Below are 20,406 nucleotides of genomic sequence, written 5' to 3'. Positions count from 1 at the left end.
TTTATGACGCATCCCCTTTTCGTCACTCCTGGGGGCGTGCCCGGCACTTACGGACATGCTGAGTATCCCCCAAGCGCTGCAGTCACTGTGAATGGATGCCAGGCCCATGCGCCCGGCATCCATTCACTCGCAGTGACTGCTGTGCCACCGTTTTGACCACCCGCAGGACACTGCAACCTGCGGGTGGAGACAGATCCCGCAGGCTGTCTCAGTGGGGCGCCGCGCTGGAGGGCAAGGTGCTTTCTGCCCTTCAGAAATAGGGCAGGGCCCCGCTGAAACAGCCTAGCAGGAACGCTAAATTCCTGCCAGACCCAGGGTATAACAATCCTCCTCTAATAGCATTCGGGGCCTGAGCATCTCGTTACTTCCCGTGGTGTACAGATTGTGCTACTTCTGTCTCCCTGTGTACAAGTGTATCCCAGGCTCCTGTTGGTTCCCAGACCAGTTTATCCAGTATTCCTGCTGGCAGCTATACCTGGCACATCCAGAAATGTTGCTGGTTCCTAGACCAGTTCATCCAGTAATTGGCAGCTATACCTGGCATATCCGGAAATCCTTCTGGTTCCCAGACCAGTTCATCCAGTAATCCTGCTGATAGCTATACCTAGAGCATCTGGAAATCCTACAGGTTCTCAGTCCAATTCAGCAAGCCCACCTACTGGTACCCCATCCAGCTCAGCAAGCCTTCCTGCCAGTCCCAGTCCGGTTCCTCCAAGTTTTCTACTGGTTCCACCCCACCATTACAAGTTTCCTGTTCCTGTCATTTATCATGAAAGGCAGTCATACAATTTATATGCAAATAGAGCTCTTTACATCATCCATGGTTCCAGTCAAGCCTGGTCTCCGCTGAATCCAGTTCAACACCTGAGTCAGGTAACTCTCAAACACCAACCGTGACATATGGTTTATGATAGCACTATGCCATACTTGCCCACTCACCCGTAACGGCCGGAAGGCTCATGAAAACTGTGTGGCGCTCCCGCAAGAGAGGGCAAGTCTCCTGGACCGACCGCCACCTACCTGCACCATCTCCAGCAGCCGCCCTCTTACCAAGTGGAAGTGGACTGTCCTGGGGGGGGGGGGGGTCGATGACAAGATTCTCGAATTGTGTCATAGTAGCCCCTCCCTCTGCTTTATATTGCCGGTAATCTCTGTATTGTATAGCAGAGTGCGGGACCGCTATGATGCGATTGCGCAGCCATGCCCCCATCCTGTACACCTATGCTGCCACCACTCGCTGCGCTGATCTAGCTGCCCCTTTCTGGAGGCGGCAGCCAGAAGGTCAGCAAATATGCACTATGCTAAGTATAAAAGACCTCTGTAGTAGTTTCTCTCCTCACACAAGGAAAGTGTTATAGGCAATTCCAAACCGTTTGAAATCTATCATTCTGCAGTTAATTTAAAGATTATTTACAAATGGAAAACAATGGAGACCATTGCTTGTCTTTGCAGTAATGGGCTTCTCAGCAAGTGGAACCATATCATGCTCTGAGAAACCACAAAGAACCACAACGAATATAAAAAGATGTATACAGGCTTCTGTCAATACAGTAAATGATTAACTACTAAAAAAAAACCTGAACTAGTATATTTTTTTTGGAAGGCTAGCCAGAGGAAAGCCCCTTCCCACACCAAAAGATATTCATTAAAGTACAACTCACAAGTTTGCAACTCACAAGTTTGCCATAAACTTGTCCAGAGTATTCTAATGAAAAATATGAGGCTATACTGATGTCTTCACTCGTCTTTTTTTCGCATTTTTTCCGAAAATGTCATGTCTCTAAGACGCACCAGGAGACTGTGCTGATTAATTTAATATGTGACCACTTGTATATCTGTGTGCGACTTAGGGAGGAATCAAATTAGCAGCGATAACGATAAGTTTTCTCTGGCCTTTTCAGACCCATCGCACGAATTTGCAGCTTATTGCATGTATGCGCGCTCCCGTTTTTCATGCAATCCTTTTGCAAAACTGCCAATAACACATTCACACGATAAGTCTTGCAGTGATGACAGACGAAAGTTACAGGTGAAAATGGGGAAATCAGCCTGTACCCCACAAAAAGGATAACTAATATTGGGCAACATTATAGAAGTCTTTTATTGGGCATAATCAAAGGGATTGGAGTTCTTAAATGATGTTAAATGACTGTTGTATGCATTTTTCTATAAGATAGACCTTTTTTTTTGGTAAAAGGTAATTCTCTAGTTAAATTAGGGTTACATAAAATGGGGGTAAGTATATTTTTGAGTCATTTTAGGGCACGTTTAAAATTTGTTAAAAATACATCTGATGCAATGTTTAAAACACCTGCCCCCATCTATACAGCCCCGCAAAATATCTAACCACCCACTACTTTGAACCCATTTTCTTGCACTTTTTCACCCCAAAAATTACCTTTCATTTATTGGCCCAAATAAGCTAATTAGAAAAATATTTTTGCCTAATTAGTCCCAGGGGTTCTGCACCAAGTCACGACATTTTATGCCAAAAATTTCGATTTTGCACAACTTTTCACCTACGCAGAGATGGTGAAAACTAATTTCTGATCATTGCTATGGAAGTCTTCGGACCTGCAAAAACCGCGGCTAATGGATAGCATAACAATTTTTGGAGAAAAGTATTCACAAGTGAAAATTTTAAGCCGAAAAAATGGGTTATCATGGCTAATTGGATACCCTCCCTTAGTCTCTCAATCAGCATGCAAAGTGCTACGTTGCAGTGGCCACAGATTTTTATTTTTTTTCCACACCAAGTTCTTATTACAGTCTCTGTCGCACACATATAAAAGTATCACATAAATTAATCAGCACAATCTCCTGGTCTGTCCTAGTTGCATCACATTGCGATTTAGACACGTTTGGCAAAAAGATGCCTGGCGCTGTCAGAGTTGCAGGGGATGACTGCCGGTCTTACACACACCAGGCATTTAGTGCTGTATGGCGCTTTGAGGCTAGATGAGCAAGGACACATCTGTATGTTTGATAACTAAAACTTGGCTAAAATAGAATCATGCAACACGACAATGATCCTGACCTAGATATATATGCAAATCTGCAACTGAATGGCTGAAATAAAAATAATCTAGGTCTGGAAATTGATATGAAATGGTGAAGTGTATGGCTCTGCTTCCTAAACTTTGATCCCTCCTGCCCTCTCCTGATTTATTCACTATAGAGATATACTGGAACAGGGAAAGATGGCGCTGGGTTACCTTGTGCAGTCTGCTCCTTGTAAATGATACTTATGTATTAGTGCTGTCAGTGGTGCCCCGTTGAAAGAGACTTACCAGCAAGTCTTCTGCTGTAAAAGCCACATATTAAAGAAAGGGAGAAGCTACCAGGAAGGAGTGAAATTGGAAGAATCTATAATCGGGAATGCATGTAGAAGAGTAATGTCTATTATTGTGAATGACCAACAACAAACCAGAGCCGTAGTAGATCAAGACCTAGAGGACTGCATAAATATATGTACAGTATACAGCAGCGTTATAGCTGCACGAAAAGTGTCGCTATAATACATCTCCCCCATACTTTCGTCTGAATCCAATGTGGGACTCTGGACACACTCCATTTTACTCATTGATTTGTGTCTGTTATCCTTGCTAGACTTATTATACTCATTGGAGAATGTTGTTCTCTACTCCCCCTGTGTATTCTTGGTTCTGTGCTTTGGGGTTTAGTAGAGAAATACTGAATTCCTTGGCAGCAATTAGGGCAGAATGAGATACAAAAGGTCGATACTGATTTGGTTGAGACCAGACATGACAAAAGGTTGACAGGTAGAAAAGTTCAACATGGAAATGGTTGACACATTTTTTATTTTGTTTTTCTAACCCTAATCTTCACCCTAAATCTAACTATCCCCCTTGGAACCTAAACCTAATCCTCTGGCAAGTGCCTAACCCTAAATCTGACCATTTCTGTGTCGACCATTTCCATGTAGACATTTTCAACCTGTCAACCTTTTGTGCCTGCCTATCTACTGTCAACATTTTGTCACGTCGAACTTCGGGTGTCGGCAAAATCATTGTCGACCTTTTGTATGCCACCCATGGGGGCATAGGGTCTGATTCAGAGCCGGACGCTATTTGTGGACGGTCGTTCAGGAAAAGGGGGTTGCTATTCAAATGAACCGTTCGCTCTTTGCGGTCTGTTGACGCCTCCATGTCTGAATGAGCGAACAAAACATGCGGTCGTTTTTTTGAAAAATACGCCGCCTGGCCGCTCGCATAATACGTCATGTCCGATATTTAATAGATTAATCGGGTACATCGAACAGCGTATGAACTGCTCGCTATTCTTGTGGCTGGTTTTTCCTACCGCAATCTTGCGAGCAGTTCTGGCTATAAAATAACCAAGTGACGTGGTCGATGACGCTGCTGTTTTTAATTACGCACACCCTAAAAACGCCCGTTTTGACCTTTAAGCACGCCTGCGTTCTGATTTCCACTCCCCGTTTTCAAGCACCTTCCCCTGTTACCACCCACATACGCCTCCTCCTGTCACTCCAAAATAGCAGGCATTCGCTATATTGCGAACAAACGATTTCTGGACGCACTGACTGGTTCGCGCATGCGTATTACAATCTGTATGCATGCGCAGATGTGCTAACATCGCTCCGAACGAGCGAACGGCCGCTTACGAGCGGCTCTGAATGAGACCCATAGTGTGGACAGAGCTTAAAGTTTTGGAGGAATACATTTGAAAGCTGCTGTTACCACACTTGTAACCCAGCATTCCAAAGTTCCCCCTTGGACTCTGAGAAAAGGATTAACATACAAAGGGCCTGATTCAGACCCACTCGCGAGCGGCTGTCCGCTCGCAAGTGGGTCGATGGTCTGCACTGAGCATGCGCACGACGGAGGGAGCTCCGTCGTGCGCATGCGCCAGACACGACGAGCGAAGGACTTTCCTTCGCTCGTTGTGTCCGATCAAAGGGGGCGTGCTGTTAATGTTGATTGACAGCACGCCCCCTTTGGTAGGCGTGCCGGGGGCGTGCCTCCCTGACGGGGGCGTTCCCACGGGAACGCCTCCCGTCAGAAGCCGGCCCACTGACATCACTAGTGATGTCAGTGGGAGTGATTTTGGCTCTGATAGAGCCAAAATCACTCCGGAGCTTGCGGTTGAAAACCTCAACCGCAGGCTCCGGCTCGCAATTTCGATGGTCGCGATGGTCACGACCATCGCGGCCATCAAAATGCACGCTCGTATAGCCTGTGGGTGGTGACCCACAGCTATACGAGCGTCCAGGAGGACGCTCCATGAAAATGGAGCCCGGCCCTCATGCAGAGCGTGCGCTCTGCTCAGAGCGTACGGCTCTGAATGAGGGCCAAAGATCCCAGTTTTGTTAAATAAGAAGGTGAGAAAAATATATATATATTTATGGTAAATTTATGGTGATTTTTTTTTTTTATAGTAACAAAAGAGCTGGAAGTTAACCAAGAAGGAAATGTCATGTCAAGTTATAAGGTAAAGTGATCCTGTAATGAAATAAAAGAATAATGCAAGTTAAAATGCTGTTTCTACCTGAAAGACATGGAAAGAGATTCCATTAGCTCACATTTAAATGAACTTCCCCCACTATCTATGCATACTTGTCAGTGTATATGTGTACGTATGCATGTATATGTTTGTATGTATATACTGTACATACATGTATGTATGCATGCATATGTTTAGATGTATGTTTGTGTGTGTGTGTGTGTATATATTGTGATATCTTGGGGTAATTAGCTCGGTAGATTGGTGTCAGTGGTGCAGTGATTAGGTGCAGAATTAGAGTCCACACCTGGCCTTCCAGTAAAATAAATGAGATGGTGCTTTAATTCCAGCAGGAAAAATCAGGTACAACACAAAGGAACAGAAAATAATAAACAACCTAGCCCCTGTTTAAGGCGTCTAACTCACTTCTTGAGCCCTCTTTATCATGGTGCAGCTAGTCTGCCAACAAAGTCTCTGCCTGCTTCTTGCAGGTCTATCGCCGGCTCCAGCCTGGCTGACACAGCTACACAAATACAGTCTGGGTATCCTACAGATTTAGGCCCTGGCTTCCTCAGCCTGCAGCTTCACTGCTTTCTTGTCACACAGTCTGAGAGTTTGTGGTTCCCCCCCCCCCCCCTGCCTCCTGCAGGTACAGACCCAGGCCTCCTGGCCCCCAATGGCTCGCTTAGTTTCACTGGTCTCTATGGCTGCCACAGGCTCACATCGACTGTCTCCCACAGCAGCCTGACTGGTCTGCCTCCTCATTAGCCCACACCTGAGCTCTCTCCACAAGGCAGCTCTTGGGCATCTTCCCAGAATCCTTTTCTTCTCTGTGTGGGCGGCATTTTTTTTTTTTTTTTTTACTGGTTTTTCTTATTGCCTTTTTATACACGATGTGTTTTTTAAGCACTGTATTTTTGGCGACTTATAAGGTGTCTGTCAGGCTCCAATAAATAACAATTAACACATAAATTGTCAGCCACCAACACAAACATAGTCTGCTTTAGAATTTGCACAATTTGATGCGTGTAAAAGATTCAGCTTTTCAGATGTAGAGGCACAGTCTATTCTGATTAAACAAAAACTAGAGGATAATTCAGTGGTCCCTTTACCTGTGGATCTGTTTAAGCAATGGTTGAAATTAAGACAAAAAGAATGTGATTACACTTATAATGGAATAAGTTTTTCGGACTGTTACCGAAATAACCAAATACCCAGGGGATTTAGAATAAGAAACATCCCCACAATTGGGGTTTACATTGTTAACTTTTGCCGTAAGTGGATCGCCATCCTCAACAAATGTTGGACTTATCATTGTTAGTTATAGAAGAATCTACAAGAGATCTGAACCTCACAAAGGAGCAAATTCTATGTTTTTGAGCAACAACACAAAGCTTTGATATCCGATACTAAAAGACAAATTGAATGTACAAATGGAGCAGTACAAACGCGATCTTATCAACTTTAAGAAAGGGAAATTATTCAAGGTCCAGCAGGACTACGAACAGGGGACCAGGGACAGTCGCCAGGCCAGCTGTGGCTATCTCCTGGGTGGCCAAGGCTATGGAATTTTGGGCAGACTCGCTAGAGGAGTCCTTTCCGTCAGATGCTACCGCAGATCAAGTGACTCTAGTGGGTAACTTCCGTGATTCAGTTACATATATCAATGAGGCAGCTTTGGACGTCACCCTATTATCCTCCAGGATTTCGGCTGCTGCGGTGTCAGCTCGCCGTTCCTTATGGCTGCGCTCTTGGAGATCGGACGCGGACTCTAAGAAAAGATTAGGGTGTCTACCTTATAATGGTAAGATCTTGTTTGGTCGTGACCTGGATAAGATTGTGGCTACGTCGGCAGCGTCTAAATCGGCGTGTCTGCCTCCAGCATCTACATCTTCAGGATCCCAGCCCTCATCCTTTTAGTACTTTCAGCCCCAAGGTAAGCCTAAGGGTCAGCCCTTGCCTAGACAGTCAGCCCTCAAAAAGACTACCAAGCTCAAGAAACAGGCCTGGAGTACCAGATGTCCAGCGACCAAGTCCGATGACAAGTCTTCAGCCTGATGGGATAGGCCTCCCTTGGGGGATCCCAAGGTGGGAGGCCGACTTCTTCAGTTCCCCCAGTGATGGTGTCAGACCACCATAGTCATTTGAGTAAGAGAAGTGTTCTCAACGGTATGCCCTTGCCTTCCCCAGAATGCCTCCCCAGCAATTCTTCTGCACAAGCCCTCTGTCAAAGACAAGGCATTACAAATCCAGAAAGCCATACAATCCTTGCTTCAAGCAGGAGTTGCCATGCCACTACCGCTTCCTCAGAGAGGAACGGGTTATTACTCCAATCTCTTTCTGGTCCAGAAACCGAACGGATCACATCTGCCTATCCTCAATCTCAAGTCCCTGAACAGATTCCTATGGGTACCTCGGTTCAGGATGGAAACCCTATTCTCAATTATACTGGCTATGGAACAGGGGGATTTTATGGTATCACTGGATATTCAGGATGCATACCTGTATATTCCAATTGCTTCATTTCACAAGCGTTTACTTCATTTTGCTATACAGCAACAACATTTCCAGTTTTTGGCTCTACCATTTAGTCTACCAACAGCTCCTCAGGTGTTTACCAAAGTTACGGCTGTCATGGCAGCACATCTACGGCATCAGGGGGTTCAACTGTTGCCTTACCTGGACGACCTCTTATTGTTGGCAGGGTCTCCAGAAGTACTTCACCACCATCTACAGCTGACCATTTCTGTGCTTCAGACTCACGGCGGGTGGGTGCTCAATTGGACAAAGTCCTCCTTGACTCCATCCCAGAGGATGCTCCATCTGGGATCTCTTTTGGATTCCCAACAGCAGAGAATCTTTCTGACCGCAGAAAAGATCTCCACTTTGAAGATGCGAGTACGCAGATGTCTCCACAGTCGCCGAATGTCAATCCACTCAGCAATGCAAATACTGGGGCCCATGGTATTGTCATTCGACATGGTGAAATATGCCCAGTTTCATTACAGGCCTCTGCAGAAATTGATCATCTCCAGATGGAATGGATTACCCCATCGGATAAAAGCACAAACGATGGTGCTCTCTTCGGAGGTGCGTCTGTCTCTTGCCTGGTGACTGCAGACGTGTCACCTCACCAGGGGGCTCCACTTTTGGATTCCGGAATGGGTCCTCCTGACGACGGATGCCAGTCTCCGGTGACTGGGGCGCAGTGACAGGTCCACAATCATTTCAGGGGCGATGGACAGCAGAGAAAGTTGACTCTACCAATCAACATATTGGAACTTTGGGCGGTCTTCAGGGCCCTTCAGCAAGCCAGACTCATACTTCACGGGAAGCCTGTGCAAGCTCAGTCAGACAACGCCATGACTGTGGCTTACATCAATCATCAAGGACGAACTCGAAGTCAGGCGGCAATGACAGAAGTGTCAAGCATTCTGACAGGAAGGTCATCTCCCAGCCATTTTGGCGGTGTTCATTCCAGGAGTTCTCAATTGAGTAGCGGACTTCCTCAGCAGTCACGACGTGCATCCAGTCTCTTCACCAAGAGGTGTTTTAGCTCCTAGTGGACAGGTGGGGCCTTCCAGACATGGACCTCATGGCCTCCCGGCACAATCACAAACTGCCAGTGTATGGATTCAGAACAAGAGATGCCGAGGCGATTCTAGTGGACGCTCTGTCGGTACAGTGGGCCTTCCAGTTTGCTTACCTGTTCCCTCTGTTCTCCCTGCTTCCTCGAAGTTCAAACAGTAAGGAGGCACAATCCTGTTGGTGGCACCAGCATGGCCTAGACGGAACTGGTACTCAGATCTTCGGAGTCTCTTCATCGACACTCCGTTGCTGTTGCCTCAACGTCCGAACCTGTTGTCTCAGGGTCCATGCCTTTACCCGGACCTGGGTCGTCTGTCTTTGACGGCTCTTGAGATATCCTTCTTAAGGTCTAAGGGTTTTTCTAGCTCTGTTGTGGATACTATGATCAGATCGCGGAAACTAGCCTCTTCCAGGGTTTCCCATAGGGTGTGGCATTCTTACTTCTAATGGTGTCGTCCCAGAGGTTATGATCCACGGAGTTTTCGGATTTCCAGAGTCTTGCCCTTCCTTCAAGTGGGCTTGGATCTTGGTCTCTGTTTAGCCTCGCCGAAGTTGCATTTCTCGGCTCTGTCCATATGGTTTCAGAGATAAATTGCTCCTCTACCTGATATCTGGACGTTCCTCCATGGTGTCCTCCGTATTCAGCCTACCTTTTGTCCCTCCTGTGGCTCCTTGCGATTTGGCTGTGGTGCTTAGGGCCCTCCATTTGAACCCGTGGCTTCAGTGGATCTCAAATGGCTTGCAGCTAAGACTGTTTGTTTTTCTTCTGGCCATAGCTTCTGCCAGAAAATTGTCAGACTTGGGGGCACTTTCTTGTCGCTCCCCTTTTCTGATATTTCACCAGGGCAGAGCGGTGCTCAGGACTCGCCCTGGGTTCCTTCCGAAGGTGGTTTCCAGTTTCCACATCAATGAGGAAATTGTTGTGCCAGCCTTTCAGTCTCCGGACCTCTCAGCGGGTGAGGCCTGCTTGGATGTGGTGCGGGCCCTCAAACTTTGTGGACTGTGCCAGTTCTCTTCAGAAGTCAGACTCCTTGTTTGTCCTTTTACGGATTTCATAAGAAGGGATTGGCTAGATGGCTGTGTATGACGATCTCTGAGGCTTACACTCAGGAGGGCCTTCCTTTTCCACCCTCTGTTACCACTCATTCTACTCGGTCGGCGGGTCCCTCGTGGGCAGGCCGTGGTGCCTCGGCTGTTCAGCTTTGTAAGGCTGCCATGTTGTCTTCTGTCCAGACCTTTTTGAGGTTCTATGCATTTGATACCTTTGCCTCTCAGGATGCTTCCTTTGGGCGGCGGATTCTCCTTTCAGCACAGGAGTGTCCCCACCCTTAAAAGGACTGCTTTGGGACATCCCCAAGGTCTCCCTGTGGAGCCTATGGACCCTGAAGAAGAAAATGAGAGAGATACGAACTTACCTTTGTTATCGCTCTTTCTTTGAAGTCCATAGGGTCCACAGGGCACCCACCCTGATACACCTGGATTCAGATGGGCTTTGCTCTGGTCACCGGTTTTCCATCTTCTATGTGAGAATGTGACTTCTTGTGTGTTCCAGACTCTCTTCGCTCTCCTTTTTTTTATCCTCCTCCGGCCTTTGGCTTGTTATGAACTAAGGTGCCTCTGGCCCGGGGGTAGGGTATAGAGAGAGGCCTGGTGCATCCTGGGAGAGAAAAATTAACTGTGTGGTGCCCGGATGTCCATGCCATCACCTAAACCCAAGGTCTCCCTGTGGACCCTATAGACTTCGAAGAAAGAGATATAACAAAGGTAAGTTCTTACCATATCTCGCATTTTCAGATGCTTCCACATATAAATTACTGCATAAGGACCCAACGTCCAAATGCAAAAATTAATTGGATGACATACTGTCAGCGGCCATAGATGAAGGCCACATCACTACGGAGATATATCAGGCATATAATTTCCTATAGCGCCTCTCTTTTACGTAGTTCCAAAGATTCATAAATCGCTACTTAATCCATCAGGGAGGCCAATCGTGTCAGCAATCTATTCGCTTTACCAGCCCACTTTGATATATTTGGATACCGTCTTAAACCCATGTGTACAGCATATGCCTTCCTTTTTTAAAGGACACTACATCCTTATTAATAACTTTTAAATAATCTAAAGGATATACCATCTAATATGTTAATGTGTAGCACTAATGTTACCAGCCTATGCACGTGCATACCGCACGATCAGGGTATAGAGGCTGTGAAGACACTAATATCAGAGAATCACAATTGTTGCCTAGTTAAACTAGAGGTACCAATATTCAAGATCGAGTTCTCAGACTTGATATCTCGAAGATGACCAATAAACGCCCTACTCATTTTTGAGCCAAAGTACAGGCTGTTATAAATGTTTGGGTTGTGTATACTGTAATACCCTACTTATGGGACAAACATTTTGTCATCCCCACACTGGCAGGAGATAAACTATTCACTACGCATTAATATGCACAATCACTTATGTAATCTATATGTTGATATATGTCCCTGCTGTCTTACCTATGTGGGTAATTCTCCATCGTAGTGCCATCAAGCAAGCATTTCATAAAGGACTAAGTGAACAGCCAGTAGCCAGGCACTGTTTACAGTATCAACATAATGTAGCCAGCATGCAAGCTATGATCATAGATCATGTACCTCCCAGTCCCAGGGTTGGCAACAGCTAAAATATTACTGCAATAACAGAGTAGATTGATATTCCAATTTAACACGTTAGCACAAGGGTTAAATGAGACACTGGGCTTACAGTGCTATCTTTAAACCATCACAGATACCTATAAATCTTAAACCTCAATCCCTTGCTTTGAAACTATTATTCTTCTATTTAATACATATATGTCCACGTACATCTATCCTCCATGCGCTATAAGTCACGCTGCACATAATGTGTGAGCTCCATGTGACTCTGTAGCGATGAGCATTTATACGGGAGGCTTTTTACCTTCAAATGCGTCTTACTCGCACAGCAATGCAAATATTTAGCACAAGAGTGTGGGTGTATCTGCATGTGAAACGCTATGTTAGTGTCAGCGGCTGTAACACTGTGCTAACTATTCGTGCTGTTCGGATAAGAGGCATTTGAAGGTAAAAAGTCGCACCAAAATTTGCTCTCAATAATGGGTATACAAGTTTAGCTTTTGATAATATAGACACATATATGGAACACGGCAAATGTGTGTATTTAGTTTACTATAAGGGTAACAAGATATGCAGTACTGTTGTCCTTTGATTCTCCTTGTATGTAGCCGAATATTTGTAAATGACACCATACTTTACAGTGCTATAATGTTGTTGTTTTTCATTTATTATAATGGGTATTTGGAGTGAATTGCTAAAATGTTTCATAGTAAGTAAACCACGTCCACAGCAACAGTTTGCACACTCCGATATTCATTGGCTGTTCGGCGCTGCCAGATGACGTCAGGAAACCGCGACGCCCAGACACGGCGCACGGTGTCGAACTCCTCGTGGCAGCGGTGAACAGGTGAGTGCGTTCAGTAACTAATTGCACTTGTGGGTAGGTACAAATGTTCTATTATGTTGCGTGATTGCGTACGCTTGTCCATGAAGAAGGGGATGTCCCCGAAACATTTTGGAAATAAAGGACTATTGATGTTTTAATGAAATCTACAGAGTGCCGCCTGCCTCACTCCTCTTTGATATATACAGTCAGGTGCATAAATATTGGGACATTGACAGAATTCTCATATTATGGCCTCTATTCATCACCACAATGGCTTTGAAATGAAACAAACAAGATGTGCCTTAACTGCAGACTTTCAGATTTAATTTGAGGGTAATTGCATTCAAATCAGGTGAACGGTGTAGGAATTGCAACGGTTTCTATATGTGCCTCCCACTTTTTAAGGGGCCAAAAGTAATGGGACAAACTAAACAATCCTAAATCTAACTTTCACTTTTTAATACTTTTTTGCAAATCCTTTGCAGGCAATTACAGCCTGAAGTCTGGAACGCATAGACATCACCAGACGCTGGGTTTCATCCCTGGTGATGCTCTTCCAGGCCTCTACTGCAAATGTCTTCAGTTCCTGCTTGTTCTTGGGGCATTTTCCCTTCAGTTTTGTCTTCATCAAGTGAAATGCATGCTCAATCGGATTCAGGTCAGGGGATTGACTTGGCCATTGCATAACCTTCCACTTTTCAGCCTTAGAAAACTCTTTGGTTGCTTTTGTAGTATGCTTCGGGTCATTGTCCATCTGCACTGTGAAGCGCCGTCCAATGAGTTCTGAAGCATTTGACTGAATATGAGCATATAATATTGCCCGAAACACTTCAGAATTCATTCTGCTGCTTTTGTCAGCAGTCACATCATCAATAAATACTAGTTCCATTGGCAGCCATACATGCCCACGCCATGACACTACCACCACCATGCTTCACTGATGAGGTGGTATGTTTTGGATCATGAGCAGTTCCTTTCCTTCTCCATACTCTTCTCTTCCCATAACTCTGGTACAAGTTGATCTTTGTCTCATCTGTCCATAGGATGTTGTTCCAGAACTGTAATTGCTTTTTTAGATGTTGTTTGGCAAACTTTAATCTGGTCTTCCTGTTTTTGTGGCTCACCAATGATTTACATCTTGTGGTGAACCCTCTATATTCACTCTTGTGAAGTCTTCTCTTGATTGTTGACTTTGACACATATACACCTACTTCCTGGAGAGTGTTCTTGATTTGGCCAACTTTTGTGAAGGGGTTTTTCTTCACCAGGGAAATAATTCTTCTGTCATCCACCACAATTGTTTTCCGTGGTCTTGCGGGTCTTTTGGTGTTGCTGAGCTCTCCGGTGCGTTCTTTCTTTTTAAGAATGTTCCAAACATTTGATTTGGCCACATCTAATGTTTTTGCTATGTCTCTGATGGGATTGTTTTAATTTTTCAGCCTAATGATGGATTGCTTCACTGATAGTGACAGCTCTTTGGATCTCATATTGAGAGTCGACAGCAACTGATTCCAAATGCAAATGTCACACCTAGAATCAACTCCAGACCTTTTACCTGCTAAATTGATAATGAAATAACGAGGGAATAGCCCACACCTGTCCATGAAAAAGCTTTTGAGTTGATAGTGCCATTACTTTTGGCCCCTTTAAAAAGTGAGAGGCACATATAGAAACCGTTGTAATTCCTACACCGTTCACCTGATTTGGATGTAATTACCCTCAAATTAAATCTGAAAGTCTGCAGTTAAAGCACATCTTGTTTGTTTCATTTCAAAGCCATTGTGGTGGTGAATACAGGATAAAATATGAAAATTCTGTCAATGTCCCAATATTTATGCAGCTGACTGTATGTGTGTGTGTGTATGTATGTATGTATATATATATATATATATATATATAAGTATTTGGCCGCACCTATTAATTATTGAATTGCGGCGTTTCAATCAGACCCGATGCCACAGGTGTATAAAATCAAGCACCTAGCCATGCAGTCTCCTACTGCAGACATTTGTGATACAAAATGGGTCTTTCTGAAGAGCTCAGTGACTTCAAGAGTGTTGCTGTAATAGGATGCAACCTTTGCAATAAGACGGTTCGTGAAAATTCATACCTTCTGGATATTCCACAGTCAACTGTAAGTGATATTATTAGAAAGTGGAAGTGTTTAGGGACAACAGCAACTCAGCCATGAAGCAGAAGACCATATAAAATCACAGAGCGGGGTCAACGACTGCTATGACAAAAGTCGCCTCCATAGCTGAAGATTTCCAAACTTCCACTGGCATTAATTTAAGCACAAAAACTGTGCGGCGGGAGCTTAATGGAATGGGTTTCCATAGACTAGCAGCTCCATGCAAGCCTCACATTGCCCAACCCAATGCCAAACGTGTGGTGTAAAGCCCACTGGACTTTGAAGCAGTGGAGTGATGAATCACGCTTCAGTTTTTTGCAGTCAGATGGGTGAGTCTGGGATTGGCGGATACCGGGAGAACATTACCCTCCTGACTGCATTTTGCCAACTGTGAAGTTTGGTTGAGGAGGGATAATTTTTCAGGGTTTGGGCTAGGTCCCTTATCTCCAGTGAAGGGCAATCTTAATGCTTCAGCATACCAAGACATTATGGACAATGCCATGCTTCCAACTTTGTGGCAACAGCTTGGGGAAAGGCCCTTTTTCTATTCCAACATGACTGTGCCCCAGTTAACAAAGCAAGGGACTATAAAGATGTGGTTTGAGTTTGGTGTGGAAAAACTTGGCTGGCCCTCACAAAGCCCTGACCTCAATCCCATCGAGTACCTTTTATATCTGCAGATATATCTGCTCATAGTGCTGTGTGTATGGGCGGAATGCCGACTGTCTGTACACTCGCTGCAGAGGCCTCAGGGAGGGGCGCGCGACGCGGCCAGCGGGATCCACGGCCAGAAAACAGATGTTTGTTAAGTGTGTATGAAAAAGCATCATCTGCAGATATATCTGCAGATTTACAGTATTCCAGCTTTAAATTTTTCTCTCTTCAAAGTATGAACCCTTAGCGGCGATCGCAGCAGTGCAAAATTCTGACGATCAACTTGTCTAAAGTTTTAGCTCCGATTGCAGCCCATTTGTCTTGTAGCAACTCACTAAGGTGATTTTGGCTCGTTACTAGCACATCTGGAACACACCTGTCCAGATAATCCCAAAGGAGTTCAATTGGATTGCTTGTCACACGACAAATGAACTTGCGCCTCTTGGACCCAAACACCTCAAACTTCGATTCCTCTGCGAAAAGAACCTTCTTCCATTAACTGGTGGTCCAGCTCCTGTGCTTTTTTGGCAACAATAGCCTCTTTTTTTTATTTAGGCCTAATAAATGGTTTTCGGCTGCAATCCACTGGCTACAAAGCTGCATTTGACGGTCAATATTTTCTTCCTCCTTTCCATCAGAGCAGCATGGATTTGACAAGCTGTTTGGGACACACTATGATAAATTTGTCCTCCTGTTTTGTGGTCACTTGAGGTTGTCCAGGTCGTGGGTGATCATATACACTCCTGTTTTATCTCTTGAGGGTACACTGCACGCCACCAAGAGAAACTTTCCCCAGGCGAGCAATTTCACACAAACTATGCCCTGCATTTCTCAAAGCGACTATGGCAGATCGCTTTTCTAATGGTAACTCCTTCCTGGGAGCCATTTACAAGACTCACGTTTGGCATCCTGGAATCCCCTACTGGGGGGCTGGAAGTTGTGGTCCCAGGTCAATGAAGGAGTCAGGAGCGAGGGGCCTGGACGTTCAGTCTCCTCGTCCACAAGCATCGGATGTTGGCGAGACCTGACCTAGGGTGCGGTGTCTAACCTCCTGGGAGGTGTTCACCAGTGACTCCTCCAAGCGGGATATGGGTTTCAGCTGCACCGCAAGCAGGCCGCGGTCCCCAGGTCAGGGATCCGATGTGAGTGGGATTAGAGAAAGACACTTGCTTTGACCCACTGGAAATATAATCTCTGTACCACTAGTACAGAGAAGCACAATAGAGATGTTTCTTGAAGAGGTGCTGTGGCAGTCCAGAGGGATAGAATCCACTGAGGAGTAGATTGTGCAGCTAGCACTGGAGGGAAATGAGGATAGGGAAGTGAGGATATGCTGCAGTCACTGAAGGAGAGTGGTGATTGCACCAGTTTGGATGATGTGGTGTCTGTACACTGATGCACGAGGATATGACATTGGTAAATAGCACACACAGGCAAAGGCACTTGAATTAGCACACACAGGCAAGGATGTTCTGTAGCACTGCTGTACAAGGATAAGGCTCTTATAAATGGCAAACAGGAGAAATGTGTTCTATCACAGGGAAAGGCACTTGAATTAGTACACACAGGCAAGGTGTTCTATAGCACTGTTGAACAAGGATATGGCACTTTGTAAATAATACACTAAGACTCAGTACATAGGAGATGTACAGAGCATATACTGGAAATCCCACTGGGAAGAGTCTCTGGAAGATTGCATGTGAAGCCTGGACGAAGCAAACAGTAACCATCTGGGAATAACGAAGTTGATCAGGCAATTTCCTGTTCACCTTGAGTCCTGTTTATACCCCCAGGTAGCTGTCCATTATATGAGCAAGTCAGCTGAGAACTGACACAGCTACCACTGGATAAGGATCTATCAGGTAATTCAGCCAAGATGATTCATTGCCACAGGAACTCCGATATGGAGGATTGTGTGACAGTCACCTGGGCCCCGGGAAGAATACTCAGCAAGTCACCTACTGCTGCACCTGACGCCTCACCGCTCACGCTAGTGAGGGGAAGCTGGCACCGCGGTAAGTAACAGCCAATCCCAGGCAGAATCCTGACAGTACCCCCTCCTTTCAGGGTGGACTCCAGACACCAATAAAGGTTCGGCTGGAACGTCTCAGAAAGACACGAACATCAGCTATCCACCACGAAAAGTGAATATCTTCCAGATAATCTCTAAAACTCAAGATGCGAGGAAGCTTCCAAATCCAGTGAATAATTATAAATGGGATTTAGAATCAATTTATCACAGAAAGGTTGGTCCAAATATAAAGAACGCAAGGAATTCATCTTTCTTCTACGGGATCGTTTAGGACCATTCTAAAGAGGAGAAGACTCAGTTTGAGGAAAAACTTTAATGGGATCTACTGAAAATGGTATTTCATCATGATCAGGGTCGTAATCAGAATGTGTGTTGTACTTTAACATTCTAATCAAATTCTTATTCTTTGATTGACCAATCTCCCAAGGTTCACCTTCAAAAGCAGAAGCAGAGAATCCAATATATATCGTAGGCAACCAAGGACCAGAGGGGGTGAGAAGGAGTAAGATGTACACAACTCACTGTTATAGGTATAATCTCAGTCTTACTGTCTAAATGTAACCAAGGTTGAACTTGCTTAGAAGTGATGTAAGATGGAGACAACGAAGTGACATTCTTCACTGTGGTTTGTACATCCTTACTATGCAGATTCTTAGACACTTGTTTTTTCTTAGATTGAGACGAATTGGAGGACTGAGAAATAGCTGTATTCTTGATGGAATCAGTAAAATGCTTGGGAAGAATGTTAGAAGTAGACCCTCCATTGTCCAAAGGTGGATTCGTAGGAGCAAACCTTTTAACTACAGTAATACTGAATGCTTCCAAATTCAAGAGTATAGGATCTTTGGACTCCATGAATTGTGTTAACCCATGTTAAAGCCTCTCCTCTGAAGGTTGTAAGAAGGAATTTAACAATGTTAGTAGGAGTGATAACACATGCTGGGTCCTCTTTCATAATGGTTTCATAATGCTTCAATAACGCTAAATATTGCATCAAATCGCCATCAAAGACAATGAACTCAGGAACATCGGAAGAGTTCTGGGTGATGGGAACTTGTAATGCATGTTCAGAAGTGGGTAAACGGAACTCTCTAGCTGGGATAGAAAGGTCACTTAGAACTTCCTCTTGAGGTGCTGCACAAAACACCCCTCCTGGGGCATGAAACTTGAAACTCCACCCTGAGGTACCACTTCAGATAACTCCTCTTGGGATGAAAAACGTGAGACCCCATCCTGGTGTACGACACTTGAAATCGCCTCCTGGGGTTTGAAACTGAAATCAGAGGTCCCTTCTTGGGGTGTGAAACTTGAAGCTTCCTTTAGGGGATAGAGACTTGGAACCCCTTCCTGGGGCATGGCACTTGAATCTCTCTCTTGAGAAGAGAGACTTGAAACTCCCACTTGGGTTGAAACACTTAAGACCCTCTCCTGGGGCATGAAACCTGTAACCCCCACCTGAGGCGTGAGACTTGAAATGAAAACCCACTTTCTGGGGAATGAAACTTGAAACGAAACCCCTTCCTTGCACACTGGCAGCTTACCTTAACCACAGACTGGAGTGCCGTCCTTTAGGAGAAGTATGTGTGTATATAATAGGGGTGAGCGGGTTCGGATTTCTGAAATCCGAGCCCCCCGATCCGAGTCAGGCTTGACTTTTCCCGCCTGACTCTCATCTGAAATCGAGGCAAAACGTCATCATCCCGCCTTCCGGGTCTCGCGGGTTTTGGATCCTATATAAGGTACCCGCGTCGGTGCCATTTTCTCACTCGGCTGTGGACAGTGAAGAGGGAGGGTGGGAGTTAGGGCTGGCTGGACTGTGTAGTGTAGTGTAGTGTAGTGCAGAGTAGCGCTGTGCTGCTGTTGTCCATAGGGGCTGTGTCCACTACTTCAAAGTCCATAGGGGCTGGCTGTGTTGTGCTGTGCTGCTGTTGTCCACAGGGGCTGTGTCCACTACTTCAAAGTCCATAGGGGCTGGCTGGACTGTGTTGTGCAGTCAGTTGTCCATAGGGGCTGTGTCCACTCCAAAGTCCTGTGCAGTGTCCCAGTCCTAAAGGGGTGCTGTAGTGTTGTCCAGGGGGTGCTCTGTCCCTCAGGGGTGCTCCCCCCAAGTGCTAAAAAAAAATATATATTTTCTGTGTTTGTGAAATGTGTGGGCTGTAGCCGCACGTGCATCAACAAAGTAGTGCCAAGCGTGCGCCTGTGTCATAAGTAAAGGGCCGGCTGGCTTGACCGTTAAAGGGTGCTGAAACCCCCAAAGTACACTCCACACAAAATAAAAAAATATTTTCTGTGTTTGTGAATTGTGTGCACTGTGGCTGCACGTGCATCAACAGAGGAGCAGCGCCAAGCGTGCGCCTGTGTCCCATAAGTAAAGAGCCGGCTGGCTCATTTCTTAAAGGGTGGTGTAACCCACAAAGTGCACTACTCTCCAGCAAAAATAAAAAAATATTTCTGTGTTTGTGTGCGCCTTAGCCGCACGTATATATCAATATAACATGGAGGACCAAACTTTCACCGATAAAAATAAAATAGGGAAAGATCAAGAACCACTTCCTCCTAGTGCTGTTGCTGCTGCTGGGAGTTGTTCATCATCCCAGAGAGGAAGTAGGAGCACCACTACTTTTACTAAACAATTGACCCTCCAACAGTCCCTAGCGATGAGGATGAAGTACGACAGCAGTCATCCTGAAGCAAAATGTATAACTGAGGCCTTGACTGCTATGTTGGTGTTAGACGTGCGTCCGGTATCCGCCATTAGTGCAGTGGGATTTAGACAATTGATGGAGGTAGTGTGTCCCCGGTTCCAAATCCCGTCTAGATTCCACCTGCATCTTCAAAGCAGCAGCGACAAGCGTGTGTCTGTCTGTTAAAGGGTGGTGTAACCCTGAAAGTGTGCTCCACAAACAATAAAAAAATTTCTTCATTTTTTTCTGTCTTTGTGAAATGTGTGGGCTGTAGTCGCACCTGCATCCTTAAAGCAGCAGCGACAAGCGTGCGTCTGTCTGTTAAAGGATTACATCGGTGACAGCATCCAAGTAGGCATGTC

At 45.4% G+C, this 20,406-nt stretch overlaps 1 protein-coding gene across 3 annotated transcripts in view; it reads left to right on the top strand.

Annotated features, from left to right (window-relative positions):
* The window catches only part of UBXN6 (UBX domain protein 6), a 261,847-nt gene that overhangs the window by 48,775 nt on the left and 192,666 nt on the right, over positions 1 to 20,406 (top strand). For all 3 annotated transcript variants that reach the window (XM_088450838.1, XM_088450839.1, XM_088450840.1), the window contains exon 3: positions 5,420 to 5,472. In XM_088450838.1, coding sequence (XP_088306964.1) covers positions 5,420 to 5,472 — 53 coding nt within the window. The remainder of the gene's footprint in view (positions 1 to 5,419; positions 5,473 to 20,406) is intronic.

The sequence above is a fragment of the Taudactylus pleione genome, unplaced genomic scaffold (genome assembly GCF_031769625.1).
Source record: "Taudactylus pleione unplaced genomic scaffold, aTauple2 ptg000529l, whole genome shotgun sequence".
Taxonomy (NCBI): Eukaryota; Metazoa; Chordata; class Amphibia; order Anura; family Myobatrachidae; genus Taudactylus; species Taudactylus pleione.
The sequence above is the reverse complement of the archived record's forward strand: the minus strand, read 5'-3'. Positions and strand labels throughout refer to the sequence as shown.